Source organism: Natator depressus, chromosome 8 (genome assembly GCF_965152275.1).
Source record: "Natator depressus isolate rNatDep1 chromosome 8, rNatDep2.hap1, whole genome shotgun sequence".
Classification (NCBI taxonomy): domain Eukaryota; kingdom Metazoa; phylum Chordata; order Testudines; family Cheloniidae; genus Natator; species Natator depressus.
The window spans coordinates 64,003,049-64,029,439 of record NC_134241.1 but is presented as its reverse complement, the minus strand read 5'-3'; the positions used below and the strand labels follow the sequence as shown (position 1 = coordinate 64,029,439).

Here is a 26,391-nt window from a genome sequence, read left to right as displayed (position 1 = left end):
CTCTCCCCCAAAATTCAACAATCCTCCCTTCCCCCATCATATGGTCTACATACCCCATGTTGGCTCAGCAACTACAGGGTTAACAAATCAACTGCCTGCTTGCTCAGCCAGAGCTCACTGGCAGCCCCACAGCAGCTGTGAGGATAAAAGGGCTGCAAGGCAAGAGAGAGTGGGGACTGCAGAGAGAGGATCCCTCAAGCATACCAGTGAGAAGCTGCCTGACAAACCAACCAACCAAGGAGGGAGAAGCAAGAGAAGAAGCTGGAGAAGACCACCGAGGTAGGAAGTAACTCAGGGAACAGCATGGGACTGAAGAGGACTGGTTCTGGCTGTTTAAAAAAGAGCCCTGAGTTGGAACTCAATGGTATAGGCAGAGCTGTGTTCTTCTATGTACACCAGCCAGGGACTGTTAGAGAAAAGGTCCTAAACTGAGGAGAACTAGGGCTGTTTAGCACCTCGTGGAGCCACAGAACTTCTGCTTCCCCATTATCCTAAATGAGACAGAGTCTACTGAGGACCCAACAAGGAGGAGTTGGTCCTTGACAAGGGCTTGACAAATACAGTGGGGTGTGACAGCATAGGAGAGGATGGAGCTAGGTTGGCCTGGCTCACCATTCTGCTGCTAACAGATAAAGACCCCCATATTACACTCACCTCTTATCCCAACATCAACAATCCATTCCTTATTGTCCTTTCTTGCCACTGCCAACATTCTTGCTCTCTCAGAACTGGGAGTTGGACCAGGCTTCCTAGCTTCCCATTCAATGTGGGCTGCTGCCACTTTCTATTATATTCACTTTGGAAAGAGGTTGGTGGTGCAGAAAGTCCCAAGTATCTGTCAGATTGTTGGGGGCAGGGGGAGTCAGCCTAGTCAGATGCCCAGGAGCAGATATTCCACGAGAAAGGAGGCCTCATGTGTTTGTGGTAGCAGAGTAATGGAGTACTAAACTGTATTATACTTTTCAGCCACAAGATGGCACTGCATGCAATGAACCTCAGCCATACCTGCAGAGGTGAGGTTGGCGGGGAAATGCGGGGTTGCATGTCCCCCAGATTTCTGTAAACACAGAACTGCCCTTGCAGGAATTGCTCTGCTCAGCCTGCTGGGGGGAGGGCTCTGTCCTTCTCACACTGCACCTCCCCTACGGCACTTTTCCCCTCGCTCAGCCCCTCTCCCTGGCAGCTGGGCCCAGGCGGGGAGTGGAGGGGGCAAGCCGCTGCCACCTCCCCAGCCGGGCTCTTGCAGGCAGCTGCTCTGCTGTACAGAGGCAGCGCCCCGGAGCAGCCACCCTCACCCAGGAGGAGAAGCAGCTCTGTCCTGCCTCCTCCACTCCCCGTCTGGATCTGACTTCTGGATAGAGGAGCCGCGTAAGCCAGAAACATGCTGAGGCACAGAGTGAGAAGGACAGAGCCCCCCTCTTCTCCAGCAGGTAACTCTGGTGGGGTGGGGAGAGAGCAGTGGTCCCGGGCTGGGAGCAGAGTTGCTGGGGAAGGCACTGGGAACAAGTTCCCTCTGCTCAACCCTGAAGTAGGGGCATTGCCTGTGCCCCTCCCTCCCCCAGTCCCCACTCCCGGCTGGGCCCAGGCCATCCCAGAAGTATGTGCTCCCAGTTCCTGTGGCCCCAGCCTCCCAGGAGCCCGAGGGATTGGCTACCCTGGCCCAGGGAGGTGGGGTGGAAGGTTCCTCCCAGAGGTAATGCATGAGTTGGTCACATGCCCCTCCCCATCCTCCATTATCATCAGGTACAGGTCATCTCTGCTGGCAGAGCATTGAAGGATCTTATGCTGAACACATCTGATGTGTATAAGCAAACTCTGTAGCCACTCCATATCTGGTGCAGAACAACATGATGTGGTGCCAGGAATAAATTTAGAACTGGAACAAAGCAACAAAGGTTACAGACAGAAGGAACAGCAACAAAGGTTGCAAGATTTATCAACATTCCATTCTTTAATGTCCCAGAGAACTTCAGCTTTGAAAAGCCTCCACAATGGACAGTGCAATAGAAACAATATTTTTGCAAGATTTTGCATTGCTACCAGGCTTCACAAAGAAACTGGACATATACAGATATCACCTTTAATTAATGCTATCGGGAAGCAAACAGAGCATATCTTTAAATCTTTTGGCTTTACTGATGACTGTCACAAAGATGACTATGAAAGGGTTCTGGCTGTACTAGATGAATACATTATACCTCAGAAATATGGTTTATGAAAGTCTATGTTTTCATCAGAGAATTAAAAAAACATAAGAATGGCCATGCTAGATGAGACTAAAAGTCCATCTAGCCTAATATCCTGTCTTCTGACAGTAGCCAATGCCAAGTGCCCCAGAGGGAATGAACAGAACAGGTAATCATCAAGTGATCCATCCCCTGACGCCCATTCCCAACTTCTGGCAAACAGAGGCTAGAGACACCAACCCTGCCCATCCTGGCTAATAGCCATTGATGGACCTATCTTCCATGAATTTATCTAGTTCTTGTTTGAACCCTGTTGTAGTCTTGGCCTTCACAACATCCTCTGTCAAGTAGTTCCACAGGTTGACTCTGTTGTGTGAAAAAATACTCCCTTTTTTATTTTAAACCTGCTGCCTATTAATTTCATTTGGTAACTCCTAGTTCTTGTGTTATGAGAAGGAGTAAATAACACTTCCTTATCTACTTTCTCCCCACCAGTCATGATTTTATAGACCTCTATCATATCCCCCCTTAGTCGTCTCTTTTCCAAGATGAAAAATCCCAGTATTATTAATCCCTCTTCATGCGGAAGCTGTTTCATACTCCTAATAATTTTTGTTGGCCTTTTCTGAAACTTTTCTAATTCCAATATATCTTTCCTGAGATGGGGCGACCACATCTGCACGCAGCATTCTCCCAACTATAAATATAAAATAATGGGGTCTAAATTAGCTGTTACCGCTCAAGAAAGATCTTAGGGACATTGTGAATAATTCTCTGAAAACATCCCTTCAATGTGCAGTGGCAGTCAAAAAAGCTAACAGAATGTTGGAAATCATTAAGAAAGGGGTAGTGTGGCAGAGCACTGGCTTTGCCTCGGGGGCGTCCTGTGCTTCTAGGCAGTTAGGGTTTGCCTCAGAGGTTTGCTGTGACCCTCAGTGTAGCCTCTCTCCCCTCCTAGAGGCAAGGATTACAGATTACTGAGCCACTTTCATCATTGGCCAGTCAATGGGTTTGGTGTAAGAACTCTCTTTAGTCCCTGTCTTCCTTCTCAGGGAGAGTTTGTGTAAAGGTGGGGGCTCACCCTCTTCTCCAGGTTCCAGCCCAGGGACCCTAATTGGCAGCGGCACAGGTAGTTTCCTATACTACCAGAGCTATAGCCCTTCCCTGGGCTACTTCCCCAAACGGCTCCTCTTAGCACCCTCCTTGGTACCTGACCACGCTTGTTCTTCCAGCTCTTTTAGTGAGCACCTTCTTTTTCCCAGTCTTCCCACAACTGGTCCCGGCTGGTTCTAAATGGGCTTCAGGTGATCTGATTAGCCTGTTTCACTTGATTGCTTCTAATCAGTTCTTAATTGGTTCCAGGTATCTTCTGGAGTCTGCCTGACTTAATTGCTTCTAGCACCTTTCTGGCTGCTCTGACCCCTGCTCTGGTCACTCAGGAAACAGAAAACTATTCATCCAGTGTCCAGTGTGTTTTCCTTCTTCCAGACTCCTGAACCTAACCAGTCTGGGTGTGTCACAGTAGATAATCAGATAGAAAATATCATATTGCCTTTATATAAATCCATGGTATGCCCATATCTTGAATCTGCGTGCAGATGTGGTTGCCCCACATCTTATCATCTATCCCCATCATTTTATATGTATAGTTGGGATTATGTTTTCCAATGTGCATTACTTTGCATTTATCAACATTGAATGTCATCTGCCATTTTGTTGCCCAGTCACCCAATCTTGTGAGATCCCTCTGTAGCGCTTCACAGTCTCCTTTGGACTTAACTATCTTGAGTAGTTTTGTATCGTCTGCAAATTTTGCTACCTCACTGCTTACCCCTTTTTCCAGATCATTTATGAATATGTTGAATAGTATTGGTCCCAGTACAGACACCTGAGATACACCACTATTTACCTCTCTCCATTCTGACCATTTATTCCTACCCTTTCTTTCCTAACTTTTAACCAGTTACTGATTCATGAGAGGGCCTTCCCTGTTATCCCATGACAGCCTACTTTGCTTAAGAGCCTTTGGTGAGGGACCTTGTCAAAGGCTTTCTGAAAATCTAAGTCCACTATATCCACTGGATCCCCTTTGTCCTCATGCTTGTTGACCCACCTCAAAGAATTCTAGAGATTGCTGAGGCATGATTTCCCTTTACAAAAACCACGTTGACTCTTCCCCAACAAATTATGTTCATCTATGTGTCTGACAATTCTATTCTTTACTATATTTTCAACCAGTTTGCCCAGTACTGAAGTCAGGCTTACTGACCTGTAATTGCCAGGATCACCTGGAACCAGGTGAAAATGTTGAATGTTTTATAAGAGCTCTGCATTTATTGGCTGAAAACTGTGATTTTGGGAATGCAAAACATGAAAATACCAGAGACAGGCTGGTTACTGGGTTATCAACTAAAAGCCTTTCACAACAGCTACAATAGAAGAGTGATTTAACCCCAGCCACAGCTATACAGATAGCAAAGCACAAAAAGCAGGAGCAACCTGAAAAACCTGAAACTAGCTTAGAAGCTATAAACAGACACGAGTGTTAAAAGTCATTAGCCTTAAACCCCTGAGGCAAGGAGAGAGAACTCCAGGCAAAGAGCTTGTCTACACTACCACTTACTTTGTTATAACCTACATCGCTCAGGGGTGTGGATTATTCATACCTCTGAGCAATGTAAATTATACCAACCTAAGCGCCGCTGTGGATAGTGCTATGTCGGTGGGAGGTGGGGTAATTAAGTTGACAGGAGAGCTCTCTCCTGTTGGCTTAGAGCACCTTCACCAGAAGCACTATAGTGGTCTAGCTGCATTGATGCAGCTGTGCCGCAGCAGCGCTTCTAGTGTAGATGTAGCCTAAGAGGGACAAATTCCAGCCTACGTGCACAAGGTATGGAAAAAAGTCATATCCCAAGAGATTATGCATGTCCAGCGAGAGGCGCATGGTGTAATACATGCATGAAATACGGACATTTTTCAGCTGTTTGCAGCACCAAAACAGTCAGGGAGTTGACTCATATTACAGACAACCAAGAGCCATTGTTTCTGGGATCTATTACTCGTGATGACATAGAGCTGGTCTGGAGAATGAAATTGAATATTCCTGCCAAGACTATTGATTTTTAAAATTGATTTAAAAGGAGCTGGTGTCACAGTCATCTCAGAAGGGACTTACAATCACCTCCAGCCCCTCCCAGAGCTGAAGTCACCTAACACAGTTCTGAGTAGCCCTAGAGGTATTTTGAACTGCTTGGACCAGTTCACAACAGAAACAATTTACAGAGACAAAAGCTATGTATTCAGCATGCATGTGATCAAAGACCAACCTTCTCAGCTGCAGCATGGCAGCCAGGCCTAGTGAGTAATGTGGAAGAACTTGATGGAGGATTTGATGGATATTGGACTTTTGAAAGGCGATTCAGTACAAATAAATTTAAGAGACAATGCTGAACCATACAGCATATTAACATCTCTACCAGAAACACCTTGGAAAAGACTAACTGTGAAATTATGCAAATTCGGAGGACATCATTACCTGGTTATCACAGGCTATTTTACAAGTATATAGAAATAATGTACCTGAAAGACATAACATGTCACAGTGTTACTGAGAAACTGAAGTGTGCTGTTGCTCACTTTGGTATTCCAGAACAACTAGTGACAGATAACAGACTCAATGCTCAAATAAATTTGTTAGCCTCTAAGGTGCCACAAGTACTCCTCTTCTTTTTGCGAATACAGACTAACACAGCTGCTACTCTGAAAGATAACAGACTACAATTCACTGCAGCAGAATTTAAGTTATTCCAAATGAAATATGATTTTGATCGTATTACTAGCAGCCAACATTACCTACAAGTGAATGGAGAGGCTAAGAGAGCTACACAAACAGCCAAGAAACTCCTACAGCAGGAAGATGGATTCCTTGCTCTTCTGAGTTACAGATCAACACCAATAGCAGCTACTGGGTACAATCCAGAACAACTCATGATGGGAAGACAACTCATAACCAACTTTGGAAAAGTATCTACCTCCAAAATGGGCAGACATGAAAGAGTAGTCAAACCAGATAAACACACTAAAAAAGCTTATGAACACTTTTACAACAGATATCAGTCAGGTAGAGAACTGCCAGGTCTAGAACCAGGTGTCTGTTCATGTCAAATTGGATGGAGAAAAGGGATGGACAATCCAGCTATCATAAAGAAAAATAATTCAGCACCCAGATCATATGTGATGGAGACTGGCAGTGGAGAGTTCAACAGAAACTGTCAACATCTACAGTCTGTTCCTCGGAAAGAACAATCAACACAGCAAGCTCTACAGATGTCAGATGCAGAGCAAGAAGAAGACAACTTAGTGACCACAGCCAGTCATTGCAACTAATTGACAGCCAGATGACCAAGTTGTTACATGTTCAGGTCATGTAATTAGAAAACCTGTATGATTCAGAGACACTTAGACTGATATATACTGAACTTCAAAGACAGCATGATAGTGTAAATATTTTAAATGGTAGGAATGTAGAACTTAAAGGGGGAGGATGTAACGGGAGGCTACACTGTATTATACTGTTCCACCACTAGGTGGCACTGTGCATAAAATACCTCATTTAAATGATCTTCAGCCATAGCTTGGAGAGCCTTAAAAGATCTTATGAAGAACACATCTGGTGTGTATAAGTAAGCTCTGTAGCCAGTCCATATCTGGTACAGAAGAACATGACAGGCAGCAGCGAATTTCAGGAGGAGCTAAAGGAATAAAGCTGCCATAGTGGCAACAGTGCAGAGCTGCAGCTGAGTTTTGGGGACTGTGTGGCAGTGGGGAACAATGGCTTTTCCTGGGCTCCTGCTGGCAATTTAAAATGAAACCTGTCCACATTTCCAGGCTGCACCCAGGACTGGAAGCCCACCAGACTTCCAGCCAGTCAGAGAAACTAGCTCACTGGGCTAGTGCCTCGTTGCATGATGGCCAATACAGGCCTGGGGAGAATGAGAGGGTTGTCAAAGGAGTGGAGGAACACTGCAGCATTTGGCCACTTTTGCATCCCAAACCTGTAATATTATACCAGAAGAAGAGAGAAGGTTGTCAACTCAGGGCTGGATTAAAGCATAGAGACTTTAGGCCCATGCTTAGGGCTGTGGCTGCTAAACGAATAGGATTATATCAGAATTTCAGTTTTCACTTAAAAAAATAAGTTTCTAGCCCTTGTGGTTGTGAAGAAAAACTTGAAAACATGACCCAAGTGTAACTGACGCAGAAACATCGACCTGAGTGTGCAGGCAGCCTGAACTAATACATCAGAGGAGTGAGCTGCCCATCTGAGTGGTGTGTGTGTGGCAGGAAAAGAAGAGTATAGTGGGCCTGGCTCCTGTATCCAAGCACCTACATCCTGGCTACTGAAGTAGATACTGAGGGGCCTTCTGCTGTCACCCCTGACTGAGAGAAGGAAGCCCCATGCTGCTACTCCTACCATATGGGGTGGGAAGTGAGGGGTAGAAAACACCTGCTACCATTCCTGTTTCTCTAGAAAGTAGGCTTCTACTGTCACTCTTGGAGGAGAGAAAGGGACCCACTGCTGCCCTGGGGTGGGGAGCAGGGCCATAACTGGAGGAGAGGGGCCCAGTGCTGCCTTAATCCAACCCTCCATAAACCTGTTATATTATGGGTGTACGATTAAAAGAATAACAAAGAAAGAGTTGCTAACAGTTTCCTTACTATTCTCCCTTAGCCTTCTACTGAAATCTATTTTTTCATACGGGAAGGATTCCTCTACCACCATTACATTTAAAATTCCGACAAACACCAGTAGGAATAAGTCACTCAAGAGGCTATTTAATGCATTTTCTGATGATGGAAGACACTCTGCTCACAACTGACTACCCAGGATGTGCACCTATTAATGGATGTCTTGTGACTTACTGCAAAATTACTTGTCTAAAATATGAGATGACTGATAATCTAACCTAGGGAGTTAAAATATGAAAAGCCCTGTAATATTAAACCAAATAAATGACATGACTAAACTGAAATAAGTTTTGAGGAAAAAAATCTTAATAGGGAAATGACTGTGGGGGTAAACTATTATGTTACTAGGTGAAAGTCTATGAACTGCACCCATACAACAGCATGAAGTGTGAAGCAAAAAATGGCTGAGAACTTGAAAACTGGACAGTAACAGCCTGTGAATCCCAGTGATGACTGAACGTGATGATATGATAAACAAAAAAGAGCATTCAACCATACTTGTAGATGTTTCCATCTCGTCACACTATTTCAATAGACATGTAGGCTTCAGAGTGACACACAGACAGAGAGACAATCTTGGAATTATATAGATTATTTGTATTATAGTAACACCAGTGGCCCAATGGGATAAAGGCTCCATTGTGCTAATGAGGCTACATAATTATGTACCAATCCACCTCAGTGATTAATATTAAAGAAAAATAGGCTTACCAGTGGCTGGACACTTAACCCAATAGCCATGGATAGGACCTTTTGATATGTTTTGGGGTGCTTTCCAGCTAAATGTTATACTCTTGGAAGTACTGTTTTTGTCTTCAAGTAGCTCAGGTTTCTCTGGTTCTGTTTAGAAAATTGGGAAAGAGAGAGAGAGAATAACACTATTTTAATGAAGAAAACATTATTTTTCAAATGATAACTAGCTCATTAATTAAGGAGAAAATTTGCAATAAAAAGCCTAGTATACTCTTGGTTTTCCAAAAGTATCTGATGGAATTAAGATTTCATTGGACAATAACATAAGAGTCTGTCGGGAGCAACTTGAGAATACTACTACATACTCACTTTACACAAATACTAATATAGTGCAACCAAAAAGTGTAGAAATTGAATAGTTTAACACACAACCATTGAGGGATAATCATGGTGGGGGACTAGTAGCACTGTCTATTCTGAGGGTGCCTGACACTTCTCATTATAAGACCCATTATACAACTTTGTCAAACTTTGACCCTTTGGGGTGAAATTTTCTATGATGGGTTTCTGCCTCGTGCTGTTTTTTTTTTTAATTTTGGTCAAAACAGTTCAGCTATTTCTAAGAATGAGGCTATAGGAAAAACATGTTACTTTGTCCATGTTAAAAAATTCTGGTGACCTTTTCTTTGACCAGTTTTACTGCCCCTTGCTTTGGAGAAAAGACTTGCTGGATAATCCTGCAATACATACCCCAGAGGAAATCAGTGGTGGCACAGCACCATATCGTACCAGCAAGAAACAAGGAGTGGGATTGCTGCCACCAAGCAACCTGCTTGGATGAGGCAACTTGTCTTGCAAGCAGAGTTGGACTGTGAGGTTGCTGCTAGACTTCTGAGGGACAGAAGAGGATCCCAGGGACACTAAAGAGAAAGAAACCCTCTAGGCCGCAGGGTTCAGTTGCGGTGCCCAAGAAAGCTGAAGGTAGAAGAACTGAATCCAGGGGTAGGTCCTCATGTTGGGTCTGGTGATAAAGAGGAGAGGCCTGGAGTGAAGGGTTTCCTAACTATAGGGAAGGAGGGCCCGGCTATGAGAACTGTTGATCCTTTAGTATTTTTCTCCTGTAGACAGGAAGCCCATGTGTACCATTTTTGCCTCACCATGGTACAGTAAAGGCTGCGTTATCCGGCACTTTATCAACCGGAAAGCTCTGTTAACTGGCATTTCTGATATCTTCCAATACAAATCTTCAGTCTAGTCACCAGGACTAGTATACTGCCCAGGAGGTTATGCAATTGCACATTCTGCACTCTACTTCTATGCAAAAGAGGCAGAAGACAAGTAAGCAAGCTGATATCAGGGATTTATTCAAAAAAGCAGCTTCCAGGGTGTGTCATAGGGTCATTACAGATTCAGTCCAATCTCCTACACCTTGTACATCTACGAAGATGATTGATGTTGATAATGATGACCCTGAGGCACTGCAAGATCCTTAAATGCCTTCTGAATCATCAAAGAAAGATTAAATTGTGTTTAGTATAGTTTTAGTGTTGTGTATTTTTAGTGATCTGGGTGTACACCATGCGCTGTCCATAGTGATATACAGTGTCATAAGATAAGCTACTGTATAGAAAACTTTACTTGTATACACCTAAATGCTTCAAGAAACCAACCACTCTGCAGTGCAGTACTACTACTGGATTGGTGAGTCCCTGTATACTATTTTATACTTGATTCATTTTATTGTATTCTAATTCTTTGAAAATTGGTATTCCATTGGTAAGTATAGCTCTTAGTTAACCGGAATTTTTGATTAACCAGCACCCCCATTCCCCCAACATGCCGGATAACACAGCGTTTACTGTATATGATTATGCCTGAACCTGTACCTCAGAGGCCAAGAACTGTCCCATGAGTCCAGAAGGTTATATGATGACACAGTGAATGGAGCAGAGTTCCTAGGTCTGATGCTCTTGGCTCTAGCCAGATGTTTGTGCAGAAACAGCGGATGCATCCTGAGACTTTGCGGGTGGGGAAGTGTCTGCACATAGGCTGTATCCATGGGGACCTCCAGCCCTATCCCACAATCCGAATTAGGTTATCTATAGGAGACCAGGACACAGCTATTACTAGACATTTATTCTGGCGGTGCTGGGCTAGGACTGGGGTCCCATAGCCACTCTTTGGTGGAGGCAGTTTGGATAGGCTCAGAGCCAACTGCCAATATCTGTGCTAATATTCTGGGGTGTAATAACAGGAGTATACCATGTAAGACGCAGGAGGTAATTGTCCCGCTTTTCTTGGCACTGGTGAGGCCTCAGCTGGAATACCATGTCCAGATTTGGATGCCACACTTTAATAAAAGGAGTACTTGTGGCACCTTAGAGACTAACAAATTTATTAGAGCATAAGCTTTCATGGGCTACAGCCCACTTCATTGGATGCATAGAATGGAACATATAGTAAGATAGATATAGATATATATACACATACAAATAAGCTGGAAGTTACCATACAAACTGTGAGAGGCTAATTAGTTAAGATGGGCTATTATCAGCAGGAGAAAAAAAACTTTTGTAGTGATAATCAAGATGGCCCATTTAGTCAGTTGACAAGAAGGTGTGAGGATACTTAACTGAAGGAAATAGATTCAATATGTGTAATGACCCAGCCACTCCCAGTCTCTATTCAAACCCAAGTTAATGGTATGTAGTTTGCATATTAATTCAAGCTCAGCAGTTTCTTGTTGGAGTCTGTTTTTGAAGCTTTTCTGTTGCAAAATTGGCACCCTTAAACCTTTTATTGAGTGGTCAGAGAGGTTGAAGTGTTCTCCTACCAGTTTTTGAATGTTATGATTCCTGATGTCAGATTTGTGTCCATTTATTCTTTTGTGTAGAGACTGTCCAGTTTGGCCAATGTACATGGCAGAGGGGCATTGCTGGCACATGATGGCATATATCATATTGGTAGATGTGCAGGTGAACAAGCCCCTGATGGCGTGGCTAATGTGATTAGGTCCTATGATGGTGTCACTTGAATAAATATGTGGACAGAGTTGGCATCGGGCTTTGTTGCAAGGATAGGTTCCTGGGTTAGTGTTTTTGTTGTGTGGTGTGTGGTTGCTGGTGAGTATTTGCTTCAGGTTGGGGGGCTGTCTGTAAGCGAGGACTGGCCTGTCTCCCAAGATCTGTGAGAGTGATGGGTCATCCTTCAGGATAGGTTGTAGATCATTGATGATGCGCTAGAGAGGTTTTAGTTGGGGGCTGAAGGTGACAGCTAGTGGCGTTCTGTTATTTTCTTTGTTGGGCCTGTCCTGTAGTAGGCGACTTCTGGGTACTCTTCTGGCTCTGTCAATCTGTTTTTTCACTTCAGCAGGTGGGTACTGTAGTTTTAAGAATGCTTGATAGAGATCTTTTAGGTGTTTGTCTCTGTCTGAGGGATTGGAGCAAATGCGGTTGTATCTTAGAGCTTGGCTGTAGACAATCAACTGCTGAGCTTGAATTAATATGCAAACTAGACACCATTAACTTGGGTTTGAATAGAGACTGGGAGTGGCTGGGTCATTACACATATTGAATCTATTTCCTTCAGTTAAGTATCCTCACACCTTCTTGTCAACTGTCTAAATGGGCCATCTTGATTATCACTACAGAAGTTTTTTTTCCTCCTGCTGATAATAGCTCATCTTAACTAATTAGCCTCTCACAGTTTGTATGGTAACTTCCAACTTATCTGTACGTATATATATCTATCTTACTTTATGTTCCATTCTATGCATCCGATGAAGTGGGCTGTCGCCCACGAAAGCTTATGCTCTAATAAATTTGTTAGTCTCTAAGGTGCCACAAGTACTCCTGTTCTTTTTGCAGATACAGACTAACATGGCTGCTACTCTGAAACACTTTAATAAAAATGTGGACAAACTGGGGAGAGTCCAGAGGAAAGCTACAAAAATGATAAAAGGTTTAGAAAACATGATTTATGAGGAAATGTTAAAAAAAACTTAGCGTGCTTAGTGATTAGAAAAGAAAACTGAGAGGGAACCTGATAAGTCTTCAAATATATTAGGGCTGTTACAAGATGATGGTGATCAATTGTATTTCATGCCTATCAAGAGTAGGGCAACAAGTAACTGGCTTATCTGTAGCAAGGGAAATTTAGGTTAGATATTCGGAAAAGCTTTCTAGCTGTAAGGATAGATAAGTATTGGAATAGGTTATTAAGGGAGGTTATGGTGTCCTCAGCATGAAAGATTTTTAAGAACAGGTTGGACAAACACCTGTCAGCTCCTTGTCCCTGCCTCAATGCAGAGTGATGGACTGAATGACCTCTCACGGACTCTTTCAGCCCTATATTTCTATGATTCTAGAAATTAAAGACTCATAGACTTTAAAGGTCAGAAGGGACCATTGTGATCATCTAGTCTGACCTCCTGCACATTGCAGGCCACAGAACCTCAACCACTCCTGAAATAGACCCCTAACCTCCGGCGGAGTTACTGAAGTCTTCAAATCATGGTTTAAAGACTTCAAGTTACAGTGAATCCATCATTTACATTAGTTTAAACCTGCAAATGGCCCATGCTTCATGCTACAGAGGAAGGCAACCTCCCCCACCCCAGGGTCTCTGCCAATCTGACCTGGGGGGGAAATTCCTTCCTGACCCTAAATATGGCAGTCAGTAAGACCCTGAGTATGTGGGCAAGACCCACTAGGCAGATACCTGGGAAATAATTATCTGTAGTAACTCAGAGCCCTTCCCATCTAGTGTCCCATCTCCAGCATGTGGGGGGTTTTGTTACTGGCAGTCACCGATGGCCACATGCCATCAAACCATCCCCTTCATAAACTTATCAAGCTCAATCTTGAAGCCAGTTAGGTTTTTTGCCCCCACTGCTCCCCCTGGAAGGCAATTCTGTAACTTCATTCCTCTGATGGTTAGAAACCTTCGCCTCATTTTGAACCTCAACTTGTCGATGGCCGGTTTATATCCATTTGTTCTTGTGTCCACATTGGTGTTTAACTTAAATAACTCTTCCCCCTCTGTGGTATGTATCCCTCTGATGTATTTATAGAGAGCAGTCACATCTCCCCTCAGCCTTCTTTTGGCTCGGCTAAACAAGCCAAGCTCTTTGTGTCTCCTCTTATAAGTTAGGTTTTCCATTCCTCAGATCATCCTTGTAGCCCTTTTCTGCATCTGTTCCAGTTTGAATTAATCTATCTTAAACATTGGAGAGCAAAATTGCACACACTATTCCAGATGAGGTCTCACTAGTGCCTTGTATAACGGTACTAACACTTCCTTGTCTCTACTGGGAATACCTGTCCTGATGCATCCTAGGACTACATTAGCCTTTTTCATGGCCACGTCACATTGACATTTCATAGTCATCCTTTGAGCAACCAATATCCCCAGGTCTTTCTCCTTCTCTGTCTTTCCCTTCCAACTGATAAATCTCCAGCTTATATCAAAAATTCTTGTCGTTTGTCCCAAACTGCATGACCGTGCACTTTGCACTATTAAATTTCATCCCATTTCTAATACTCCAGTTTACAAGGTCATTCAGATCTTATTGTATGATATCCCAGTACTCCTTTGTATTGGCAATACCTCCCAACTTTGTGTCATCTGCACATTTTATTAGCGCACACTCACTTTTTGTTCCAAGGTCAGTAATAAAAATGTTAAATAAGATTGGTCCCAAGACTGTTTCCTGATAAACTCCACTAACAACCTCCCTCCATCCTGACAGTTCACCTTTCAATCTGACCTGTTGTAGTCTCCCCTTTAACCAGTTCCTTATCTACCTTTCAAATCTCATATTAATCCCCATCTTCTCCAATTTAATAATTTCCCATTTGGAATTGTATCAAATACCTTACTGAAATCCAGGTAGATTAGATCTACTGCATGTCCTTTGTCTAAAAAATCAGTTATCTTCTCAAAGAAGGAGATCAGGTTGGTCTGGCACAATCTACCTTTCATAAAATAATGTTGTATTTATCCCAATTACCATTCACCTATATGTCCTTAACTACTCCCTCTTTCAAAATTTGTTCTAAGACCTTGCATACTATAGAGGTCCTGTAGTTTCCTGGATCACGTTTTTCACCTTTCTTAAAAATAGGCCTAGCACATAGGCCTAATCACAAAGTCCCTTGGTTCCTCTCCTACTCTTTAATACCAGTTTTGATCATATTGAGGTGGACCTGATAGGACACCTACAGCCCTATGCTAGCAGCTGCCACTATATCTTAGTAATCATTGATTATGCCACTCAGTACCCTGAAGCTGTGGGCTTATGGTCTGTGTTGGCACATGCAATAGCCAACAAATTGCTCCTCTAAGTTTGATGCCTATTTCAGGCCCAAGGTGGTTGAAATGTTGGACAAACGAGAGAAGGGCAAATTTATAACTACCCTCAACCTCAGCAAGGGATGTTGGCAAATACCATAGGCCCAGAGACTGAGGAGACAGTATGTGTCATGCCTTTCAGACTGTACCAAATGCAGGCCCTTCCATTTGGGCTCCAGCTACATTTCAGCATTTAACAGAGAAGATGCTCCATGTTCATCAGCCTTAAACTGCAGTCTGTTTGGACAATGTGCTCCCCTTGGTCAGAACATCACAAGAGAGGTGCTGCAATCTCTTGGGATCAAGGGAAGGACTAACAGCTAACTCAGCTGTTATTAGCTGCATGGAGACTAAATATGAGGATTACACCAGAAGAATTGGACAAGTCAAAAGCAGTAGGTAGTAAAGTGAAGGCCCTACTAGACTCTCCATTTCCTTCCACAAAATGGCAGATAATGGAGTTGGCGGGATACTCACATCACTCTGTGCCCCAGTTTTCCACAACAATAGCTCCCCAAGCCAATGTTTTGCTTTGCCCCAGAAAGTCCACTGGTTTCCCAGCTTGTGAGGATGCTTTTGTGGAAATCACATGTATCTGCTGCAGTGAACCTGTACCATATGGTCAGGATTTCACAAAAAGAGTTAATCCTGCCAAAGGATACCTCTGAACTGGGGCTTGAGACTGTTCTCTCCCAGGAGCTGGAAGAGGGAGGGCATTTATGTTATGCCATCTGCAGGAAACTGTTACCCAGAGAGACAAACTATTTGGTGATTTAAGAAGGAGTCTGAGCTATACAGTGGGTGGTAAAGTGCTTTTTACTTTGGTCATCCACCATACTTCGTTGAAATGGCCGCAGACAATGAAGAAGACCAGACCTTGGCTGACATGATAGTCATCTGACTGTACAACCCCATGCCTTCACAATGCTCCATAAGACCAGACGCAACCCTTGAAAACATAGCATTCTTTTTTCTGGGAGTTAGGGGGAAACTTACTGATCAAAGAGTGTGCTCTGGGCCACTTTCTCAAAGGTAAAGGTGCTGCAGCCAGTAAAGGATTAACAGTTCCTGGCTGGTCACATGGTTACTCAGGGCAGAGTATAAAAGGAACAGAGGCCGCTCTGCCACCCTAGGCAAAAGTTCAGTGTGCCTTCCTCCCGCCCTTTGCATTTTCAATATTCTCACCAGAACAATGCTTTCTGTTATCAGAGATTTTCAACTGTGGGGAGGGAAGGAAGGAGGAGATGGGCATGTGGAAAACACTTTGGACTTTCGAGGGAGGCATGGCAAGCCTTCTGGTGGTTTGGTGGTTGTGGTAGAAGTCGGGGGGATAAGCATCAGGTCGCAGCGCCACTCACTCAGATTTGGTCCAACCGCCCCTCCATCATGAAAGGGGGACTGCAAGGCCAAATCTGAGTGAGTGGTGCTGCAACCCCATGCATTATCAGACAGACATTCTCCCAGATATCTCCTGTCCTAGGCAGCTGCCTTGTTTGCCTCTAGTTAGAGTGACCCCTGTAAAGGAAAGGGAAGTGGGGTCAAAGGGCAAGGGTATACTCTCCCTCCTCCTAGCTGGTTGAAATAGGGAAAGGCTCTGGGGATTCCTGCCCACTGTTTTCTAATTGTTTGTTTTGTGAGCATTTTGTGGATAATAGAGAAGCCCTGAAGAAAGGATATAAAAATGCCCAGAGATCTATTTCCCTTACCTAGCACATCTTTAACATTAAATATAAATAGAGCATTTTCCTACCCAGTTATCAATTACTTCTAAATATATAATTTTATGTTCAAATCTGTCCTCTTCAAGATCAATATCTCTGTGTTCTCCAACCCCTGCCTGTAAACATGCTATCCTCTTCCACTACCATTTGCTCCTTCTTCCAACCTCTTTGAACACCATGCTCTCTGCTCCCTCCTCGAATCTATGGGATTTATACTATGCCAATATAACAGAATCTGGGTACCAGACTTGTAATATCCTTTATCCCTTCTCCTCACATCCTTTTCCTATAGCTGCTGTGAATAAAAAATGGATCTGTATCAGAAACATTAAAAAACAAACAAAAAATTATACTCACTTCCATAATCTGTTTCTATATTAACGGTTTGCTGCGCAACTGTGTTCTCAAAATAGTATATAGTCCCAGTGCATGTGTAATTCTTGTTGGCTGATAAATTTTTCAGTGTTTCCTGATGTTCTGTAATGTTTTGGTTATCTTTCCCTAAGTTAAAATGCAAAGTTTCATTAACACTTTTTCATAAACCCAAAAATTCTAGTTATCATTTTAGGTGGGATTTTCAAAAGAGCTCAACATTGGCCTAATTTGATATTGAAGGTTGACTTCAGCAGGGGCAATGCTACATTAATACTATGTGCTTTTGAAAATCCCACCTTTAAATATTTTAATGTTTTACATTCATAATCTATTCCTTTTACCTTGATAGATATTGGATCAAAAACCTGTGATCGGTTTTCAAAAAGGGAGCTAAATACATTACTTGCATCACCTATTGTAGTGTACCTCCTTCATTTAAGATTAAAGGCTCTGTTTTGGCTGTGGTGAGTTACGCACTTACCATTTCCCCCCCTACACAACTCCCCTGAGATTATAGGGGCATGTTCTGTTCAATGTATCCTGCTCAAAGATGATCATGATACACAACCATTTGTACACATCTTCCTTGGTGAAGACAGTCTAGACATTATGAATGTGAATCTGGATTTCAAGTACAACCAATTATTTTCAAATATGACTTCCAAGGTGGTTTCTTGTTTCTTTGATTCACTCAACACTATGAATTAATTGACTAAAGTGATAAAAATGTAATAAATTGTATATATAGGAAAATTTATGTTTTTGTCAATGTTGTCCAAAAAATGTGGCTCAAGCCAAAACAACAAATATAATTAAAGAGTTAAATTCTGGCCTTATTGAAGACAGTGGTCGTTTTGCCATTGAATTCAAATGGGACTAGGATTATACCCATAGTGTTCCATTAAAATAAAAAAAAACAACAATACAACAATACAACAAAGATTTCCTTTAAAAATTGTTTAATTAATATCAACTGGCCCTGCCTGGTTTCCTGTCAGCCTGACTGTCTGGTGGGCTGCTGGGGAAGCCCGAGTTTCTAAGGTCTTGGCTCTGGGGAAGCCCTTCTATGTGGACGTTCCCAGAGCTGGGGACTCCAGGGCTGCCGGTCACTGAATAGCAGTTGTGAAACTCTTGTTAACTTGACAAGAGTCTGGTCAGTTTCATGGCTTTCATTCAGTGGTGTGCAGCCACAAAACTGACAAGAATTATGTCAATTTAAAGCACCAGATACCAAGGTTGTCAGGACCTCTCCACTGCTGCAGCCCACCTGGCAGGTAGCTAGGCATCCTGGGGAGCATATTTCATTTCAGAATTGGCAACATTTTCATTGTTTCCAAACTGAAAAATTGTGGGATTTCAGTTCTACCAAAATTTTCAAGGTTCTGGTTTTTGTCCCAGCTGAGGGTGAATTTTTTTTCTGAAATTTAACTGAAATTTCATTTCCCACTAGCTCTAGAAATTAATTATATCTGATGGGATAATTTAGAAGACAGGTTTTCTATGTGGCATTTTCTTTAAGTTCAAAGTGCATAACAACCATCTGGTCATTAGTTAACATTCTCAGGTAAGGTCCAACAGTATATAGAATAGTATATATATTTTTAGTTCCCATACAGTATCTACTGTCCATCATCTGTCCCTCTTCTCATACTCTGTTTACAAGGGAATGTTTTCACACTTCCGTATTTTTATATATATGCAGTCTAGTCTAGTATCTCAGTTTATGCTTATACTTAGGATAAAAATGATATTTCTTGCTTTAAATTTGTCCATTCACCATCAAATAAAAACAAAAATAATTTAAAATGGTAACTTTTAAAAGGTACAAAAAGTTTCCTACCAGTTTCACAGGCAAACTTGTAGGCCAATTTGCAATTAGAAACGTTAGTCCATGAGAGTTGTATAGATGTACTGGTTGGTGTATTGTTTTGCAATCTGTAGCTAGCTCCATCTGTGAAGAAGGATTCATGTCTTATATTACTGTGACATTTTCTGCAATATTAATTCTTTTCACACCAATTAATTATTTTCTTGTTTGGTGACTCTACTGTTTATATAAAATATATACAAACAAATGACACCAAGTAGTATGTTAAGAACTTTAACCAAGAACTAAAGGATTAACCCAAAAAACCCAGGGATTAAAAAATAATATACATGTAACTGATTGAAGTTAATGTTGGCCTTTGAAATTCTAAACCAGTAGTCCTCATGGAACACAAGGGATGTGACAAATTCTAAGTTTCCAAATTCAAAGTTTCTGTTATACAATATTCAAAGATAGCATGGGTTAGATATTTTTTTTTACAATGGCAAAAAATTATTTTTTACATTCTATCTTAACTCAAAAATGCCTGAAAATATTTTGCAAAAATTTAAAAACATAAAATCTCTTCTAGAGAGACCAGATATGGAAAATTCCATCCCAGTTTTTCAGAAAATTATAGACAGGGACAGACAAGGAGGCCCAGAAAAGCTGAACAACTTTATAGTTGCTCACACTCTGAGTGCCAACTTTATGTGGGTGCAAAGATGGAGAAGAAGTTGCAAGAAGCTTTTCATGTCTCCTGTAAGGGCCAGACACGCTCTGCTAGAGGAAGCTCCACTTCAATACATAGGAGTGTGACTGGCACAAAAGGAACAATCAGCTGCACAGCTTGAAGGATGTAACAGCAAGTGCACTCCCTTGAAGTACCAGGGAGTTGAGAACAAATTCCTCCTCTCACTGCTTCAGGACAGAGCACCACCCATATTGCCCCTTATTATGGACTGTATTTAATGTGAAGAATTAGTCCTGAGTAAATTTGGAGGTGTGATAAATCCTTTGTAGAGAGTTCCAGTGTTTCAGGAATTTGTTTTTCCAACATGTGGAATTTTCTGCACTGTTATGCATTCCACAGGCAGAAATAAATTATTAGCCAGAGATGAAAGGGATGTATCCTATCATCACAGGGATGATTCAGCACTATCAACAAACAGGCTGAATTTCACCAAAAACAAAAAAATGTTTCCATATTTCCTCCATTATTATTAAAAAAAAACACTTTAATTGTAACATTATTATTCACTTTTCTATTGAATAGTGTTTAGTACTATTGCTTATATCCATGATGGTTTTGTTCCTTCTTTCTTTTTCCCTTTTGAAACATGAAACCAGCTCTCTTTCTGCCTAACAATTCAGCAGGATGAGAAATGAAAACAAAGATAAAAATTTCAGAAGGATCGAAGGCCCAGATCCTAAAGGATCAAATGATTTCAATGGAAATTAGAAGCCTAAATACCTTTAAGGATCTGGCATAAGTGACTTAGGAGACTAAATCTCATTTTCAAAAGTGGCTTAGGCACTTAGAAACCTAAATCTCATTGAAAATCAACGAGACCTAGATTCCTAAATCACTTATATTCTTTAGAAAATTTTATCCAAGATTAAATCTCCTCATTCTGCATCAGTCCTGAGACCCATGCAGAGGACTGACCCACCAGGCCAATATCCTGGCTATACAGTAACTATCCCCTACTGGTTATAAGCATGTGAAAAATAGAGTTGGCTATAAAGGAAACTGTTTTGGGAAACTGAACTGTAGTGGTCATTCTCTATCTCTGACTAATACAGAGATCTGAGGGAAGAAGCGGGAGGCTGTAAAATACAGTTAGAGGGGAAGAGAAGGCCAGCAGCAGATGAGGAAAGCTTCCATTCCTTGCTTCCACTGCAGATAACTCTGTACAATTGGACCTGATATAAAGGAGTCTTATAGCTTGAAGGTGCAAGTCTGGAGGCCATCTTTTCAAACTCATGCCTATTATGTCCTGTAAATCTGAAGAGTTTATCAAATAGAATTTCCCCCACCATATCATGTCACTAAAGAATGTTTTGGTCTTCCTGCACAATGAGTCTCGAGAGGAATGGGTATCATTTGGCAAGCTATATAATGGAACGTAGAACACTAAATAAAAAAATATTACATGCTGCTCACACCACTCAATCTGCAAAACACCAGCCTGACTACAGATAATATAATTAGGGTGCAAAGAATTAAATAAGAAAAAGCTCAATACACGTTTGTCCCTGAAAACATAAATTACAAAGTCCAGTTTCTTGATCAACTGTCTCTAAACCACACACCTTATGCAAAGAAATATTTAAAACATATTTGTGTGTGACCACCCAGAGCTTGAAAACACACAAGCCTAATCAAGAAACGTGCATTTCAAATTAAGATAATATATAAGGTATTTGAGGGGGCAATTTTTCAGGACTCCATGTATAATACGCTATTTGTTCTTTGAGCATGTATACTGCATCACTATTATATCATTTTCATTGAATGGACATGGGGAAAGGTGTAAATTTGTGCTTTAATCAAAGATTAATAGTACCAAAACTCAGAATCTGAAGTCTAAGGGTATAAGAGAGAGGAATTTCCAGCCCCAAACAACACTTGGAGTCCACCCAGTCAAGCAGCAGATTTCTGAAATTCTGCACCAAGAACATAACACAGTGTTTGCTAAATAAAACCTCATATTGAACAAAAAGCTGTACTTACTAGGTGGGATATGAATTACATGTGATATATTGGGGCATTCATTATCTCCAATTACAATTTCATATGTCTCACATTCCTTAAGTCGTTCAATAGTTTGGTCTTCTTTCACTTTACAAGTGGAGTTGCAGGAAATAGAGTAGTTTCTCTTCATTCCAGAAATGTTCAACTTTGCAGTGACTGTGCTACCACTGTAGTTATACGTCAGATTAATATTAATTGTTTCTAAAAGAAGGGGAGAAAATGTGAAAAATGAATTTACAACAATTTTTCTTACTTTTTTTTTTTATACTTCAGCTAGAGAGTTATTGGTCCAACACTGTATCCTGCTCTTCAGCACACTCTGTGCTTTAAAGACCCCAAGAGAAAATATTAGAGCTGGTTGAATTTTTTTGACCAAAAAGTTTTCCTGTCAGAAAACGTAGTTTTGTCAAAATAGAAAATTTCCATGGGAAAATGTCAATTTCAATGAATTTGTTTTCAATTTTCCAGTTGGAAGAATAAAAAAAAAATCATTTTGAATTGACATTTTGAAACTAAAGGAATTTTTTTATTTTGAAACATCAATTCAATGTGTGAATCAAAACTATTGAAATTTTCATTTCACCATTTCTGATTCAAAACTTTTTATAGTTTTTCATTCTGAGAAAATTTTCAATATTTTGACTTCATTCCTAATCTGAAGGGATTATAGTTTTAAAATGTCGACATTTCCTGCAAAAGGAAATTTTCATTTTTTGAATTACTCCTGAAAACATCTGTTTTGGTGTATGAAACTTGGAAATGTATTTTTCTAATCCCCTGATATATGAAGAAATAAACTAACCTGATCTTTTGAAAATATATTGATGCAGTACCAATTAATAACTGCAAAAACATTATATATTCCAAACTGTCTACCAAATAATTAGATCTGGACTCTGCCTATGAATTGGGGAGACTTGTCTAGTTTGAATTAGTAATCATCCACTAAAATTTGCATTCATTTCCTCTGTCACATGGTGTAAAATAAGATTATTGCAGAAAAGAAGTGTAGAGAGCCCCTTGATGAATAAAACGAGACCTTTTTCTCCTTTAGGCAGACTCTGCTCCAGCACTGATGTGTAATTAATATCAGCAGCCTAGTGCCAGGTAGGATGCGTCAGCAGAGTGGGAAATGGAGAGCAGAAAGTCAGAAACTTTGAGGAAGTTTAAAACAATCATTCTAAAATTAGTAGGAAAGTTTAAAAAACAACCTGAGATTGGAGCCGATTTGGTTTATTTGAGCATTTAACTGATCTGAGTGAAGTGGAGAAAGTTTTTTTCTGGTTTAAAAAGTTTCATTTCACTTTTATTAAGCATAACTTACCACAAGGTATTTTAGTGGTCACTGTAGAAGTTTCTGTAAAAGAAAAGAAAAGAGAAAAACAAATGAATATCACAAGGCAGCTTTCTACATTCAGTTGTAGAGGACAGTGACTGATAATGTGCAAAGCTCTGGTACATTCAGTGCAGATATTTGTATTTAGATCTTCAAAAATATTTGAAAAACAGGGAAAAATATTCAATGAAATTTATGCAATAATTCCCACCATTTTTAACCACCTCTATTAGATACTATGCATTTCATTATTACCCAGTGATATTGTTAATTGCAGATCATACTGCTCATTATAAATGATTCTTAACTTTATTTCTACAACAGGGGTCTGCAGACCACTGGTTGAAAACCACTTCTCTATGATAATGACAATCTTTCATGGGCCCCTTAGACATAGTCTGAGGGCACACAGGGGTCTGCGGACCACAAGTTGAAAACCACTGAACTAGACTATATCTTTTAGAAAAAGATCCCATTTTGATTTAAAAATAGATCTGTACAGAAAATAAAAATTCCATTTCACAAAATTTTTTTTGAAGTTTCAAAATTTGTTTTCATTCTGATGCAAAACAAAATGAGAGCTTTTGAAATTTTTCACAAAAACACACGACAGCAACCTGCCCATCCCAGAACAGCCAGTGTTATAGAGACAGTCTCAATCATTGATGTTGGAGCTGTTTCACTTTCTACATCATAGAATCATAAGACTGGAAGGGACCTCAAGAGGCCAACTAGTCCAGTCATCTGCACTCAAGGCAGGACTAAGTATTATATAATTAAATATTCAGTGAGGAAGAGATATATTGACTCTCTAGGTCACTGATTAGGATACTTGCCTAGGATGTGGGAGAGCCAGGTCTGAAACTCTGCTCAGCATGATTTGGGGCAGAGATTTGAACCTGGCTTCCCCACAGCCCATATGAGTGCCCTAACCACCAGGTTACTAGCTAGTCTTCCCCTCCCATCCCCCAAAATTTCATCCTGCACTTGAGATATCTTCCTGGCAATTTTTTAAACCAATACTTCCACAAAACGAATTTGACAAAATGGCATTTTTTAAAGAAAAAAGTTTAGTCAAAAATTATTTCAACCAGCTCTATTTAAAAACTCAAGGGATGGAAGATTTAGCATGTTTCCTGGTAATCTTTTTCTGCGTTTGATTATCTCACTGTTAAAAGTTTTGCCTTATTTCCAGTTCGAACATTGCTGACTTCAACTTCCAGCCACTGATTATTGTTATGCCTTTGTCTCCTATATTAAAGAGCACTCTAATATGAGATATCTCTTCTCTCTCTACGTGATTACGGACTGTGATCAGGTCACCTCTAAACCTTGTGTTTGATTAACTAAATAGGTTGAGATCCTTTAGTCTCTTGTTGTAAGGCGTTCAACTCTTCACTTTATCTTATCCAATATTTCAACATCTTTTTTAAATTTTAGACCCCAGAACTGGACACAGTATAGTGATCTCATCAGTGCCCTATACAGAGGCAGTATCACCTCTCTACTCCTGCTTGATATTTTCTTGATACATCCAAATATTGTCTTAGTCCTTTTTTGCCATAATATTGTTCTGGAAGCTCATGTTAGAACATGAATATGGCCATACTGGGTCAGATCAATTGTCCATCTAGTCCAGTATCCTGTTTTCTGACAGTGGCCAGTGCCAGATGGTTCAGAGGGAATAAACAGAACAGGGCGATTTATTGAGTGATCCATCCCATGTTGTCCAGTCCCAGCTTCTGGCACTCAGAGGTCTAGGGACACCCAGAGCTTGGGGTTGCGTCCCTGAGCATCTTGGCTAATTGCCATTGATGGACCTGTCCTCCATTCTTTTTGAACCCAGTTATACTGTTGGCATTCACAACATCCCCGGCAGTGAGTTCCACAGGTTGATCGTGTTGTGTGATGAAGTATTTCCTAATGTTTCTTTTAAACTTGCTGCCTATTAATTTCACTGGGTGGTCCTGTGGTTCTTGTGTTATGTGAAGGGCTAAATAACACTTCCTTATTCACTTTCTCCACACCATTCTTGATTTTACATACCTCTGTTATATCCCCCCTTAGTCATCTCTTTTCTAAGATGAACAGTCCCAGTCTTTTTAATTTCTCCTCATACAGAAGCTGTACCATACCCCTAATCAACATGCTCAGTTGTTTACGATGATTCCTAAGTCTTTTTCTGAGTCACTGATTTCCAGGATACATTCCCCCATTCTTATAACTATAGCATATATTTTTTTATTCCTAGATGTTTAGAACCTTGTATTTGGCTGTATTAGAATGTGTGTTAATTGATTGAGCCGAGTCTACCAAGTGTGACAAAGCTCTGTCCTTGCCTCCGTGGGTCCCGCGTTTCCTGGTGGATTTTGCTAGCCTCAGAGGCTCACTGTGACCCTCCGCATAACCCTTCCTTCTCTAGAGACAAGGGTCACAGTCTACTGAGCCATTTTCATCACAAGCCAGCAAGGGAGGTGAGGAGAAGTTATCCTTCCTTGAACAATCTCTGTTGTCTCGCAGTCTCAGTGATTAATCAGGGGGCAAAGGTCGGGGGGACGAGCCCGGGCCCACCCTCTACTCCGGGCTCCAGCTCAGGGACCCTAATAGTATCAGCCAAGGTAGCTGACCTTTTAGAAACATAACATGTACAATTCCCTGGGCTACTTCCCCCACAGCAGCCCTCACTTCCTCAAGCTCCACTTCACCCTTACCTCAGGGCCTCCTTCCTTGTCCCTGATATGGTGTGTACTACTCAGCCTCTCCAACAGCGCAACTTCCTTCCACAGCTCCTGACATGCACCCCCACCTGACTGACTGGGAGGCTTTTAACTAGTTTCAGCCAGCCCCTGATTGGCTTCAGGTGTCCCAATCAACCTAGCATTCTCCCTGCCTTCTGGAAAGTTCTTAATTGGCCCCGGGTGTCTTAATTGACCTGGAGCAGCTTCCATTTCACTTAACCTGGTACCAGGGATTTGTTTAGCCTGGAGCTAATATATCTATCTCCTACTACTTTTCTATAGCCATCTGGCCTTGCCCCGTCACACAAGCAATCTAAATTACTTACATTGGTGACCTGTCTTGTCCTTATTTACCACCCCACAAATCTTTGTGTTAACTTCAAACTTTATCAGCAATGATTGTATATTTTCTTCCAGATTATTGATAAAAATATTAAATGTCATTGGAGAAAGAACTAATCCTAGCAAGACCCAGTTACAAACACCCTCCCTAGTTGAAAATTCCCCATTAACAATTATGTTTGCAGATCTATGAGTTAGCCATCTTTTACCCATTTAACATGTGTTTTATTAATTTTATACGGTGATAAGTTTTTTTAATCAGAATGTTGTACAGTACTAAGTCAAACACTTTACAGAAATCCAAGTATATTTTATCAGCACAGTTATGTTATCAGC

General features: G+C 41.2%; 1 protein-coding gene across 1 annotated transcript in view; it reads right to left on the bottom strand.

Annotated features, from left to right (window-relative positions):
* The window catches only part of PTPRC (protein tyrosine phosphatase receptor type C), a 137,561-nt gene that overhangs the window by 46,595 nt on the left and 64,575 nt on the right, over window positions 1-26,391 (bottom strand). Inside the window, exons 8-12 of the mRNA XM_074961190.1 lie at window positions 22,964-22,996; window positions 21,619-21,840; window positions 18,915-19,025; window positions 17,057-17,200; window positions 8,646-8,774 (exon numbers count right to left, since the gene is read on the bottom strand). Coding sequence (XP_074817291.1) covers window positions 8,646-8,774; window positions 17,057-17,200; window positions 18,915-19,025; window positions 21,619-21,840; window positions 22,964-22,996 — 639 coding nt within the window. The remainder of the gene's footprint in view (window positions 1-8,645; window positions 8,775-17,056; window positions 17,201-18,914; window positions 19,026-21,618; window positions 21,841-22,963; window positions 22,997-26,391) is intronic.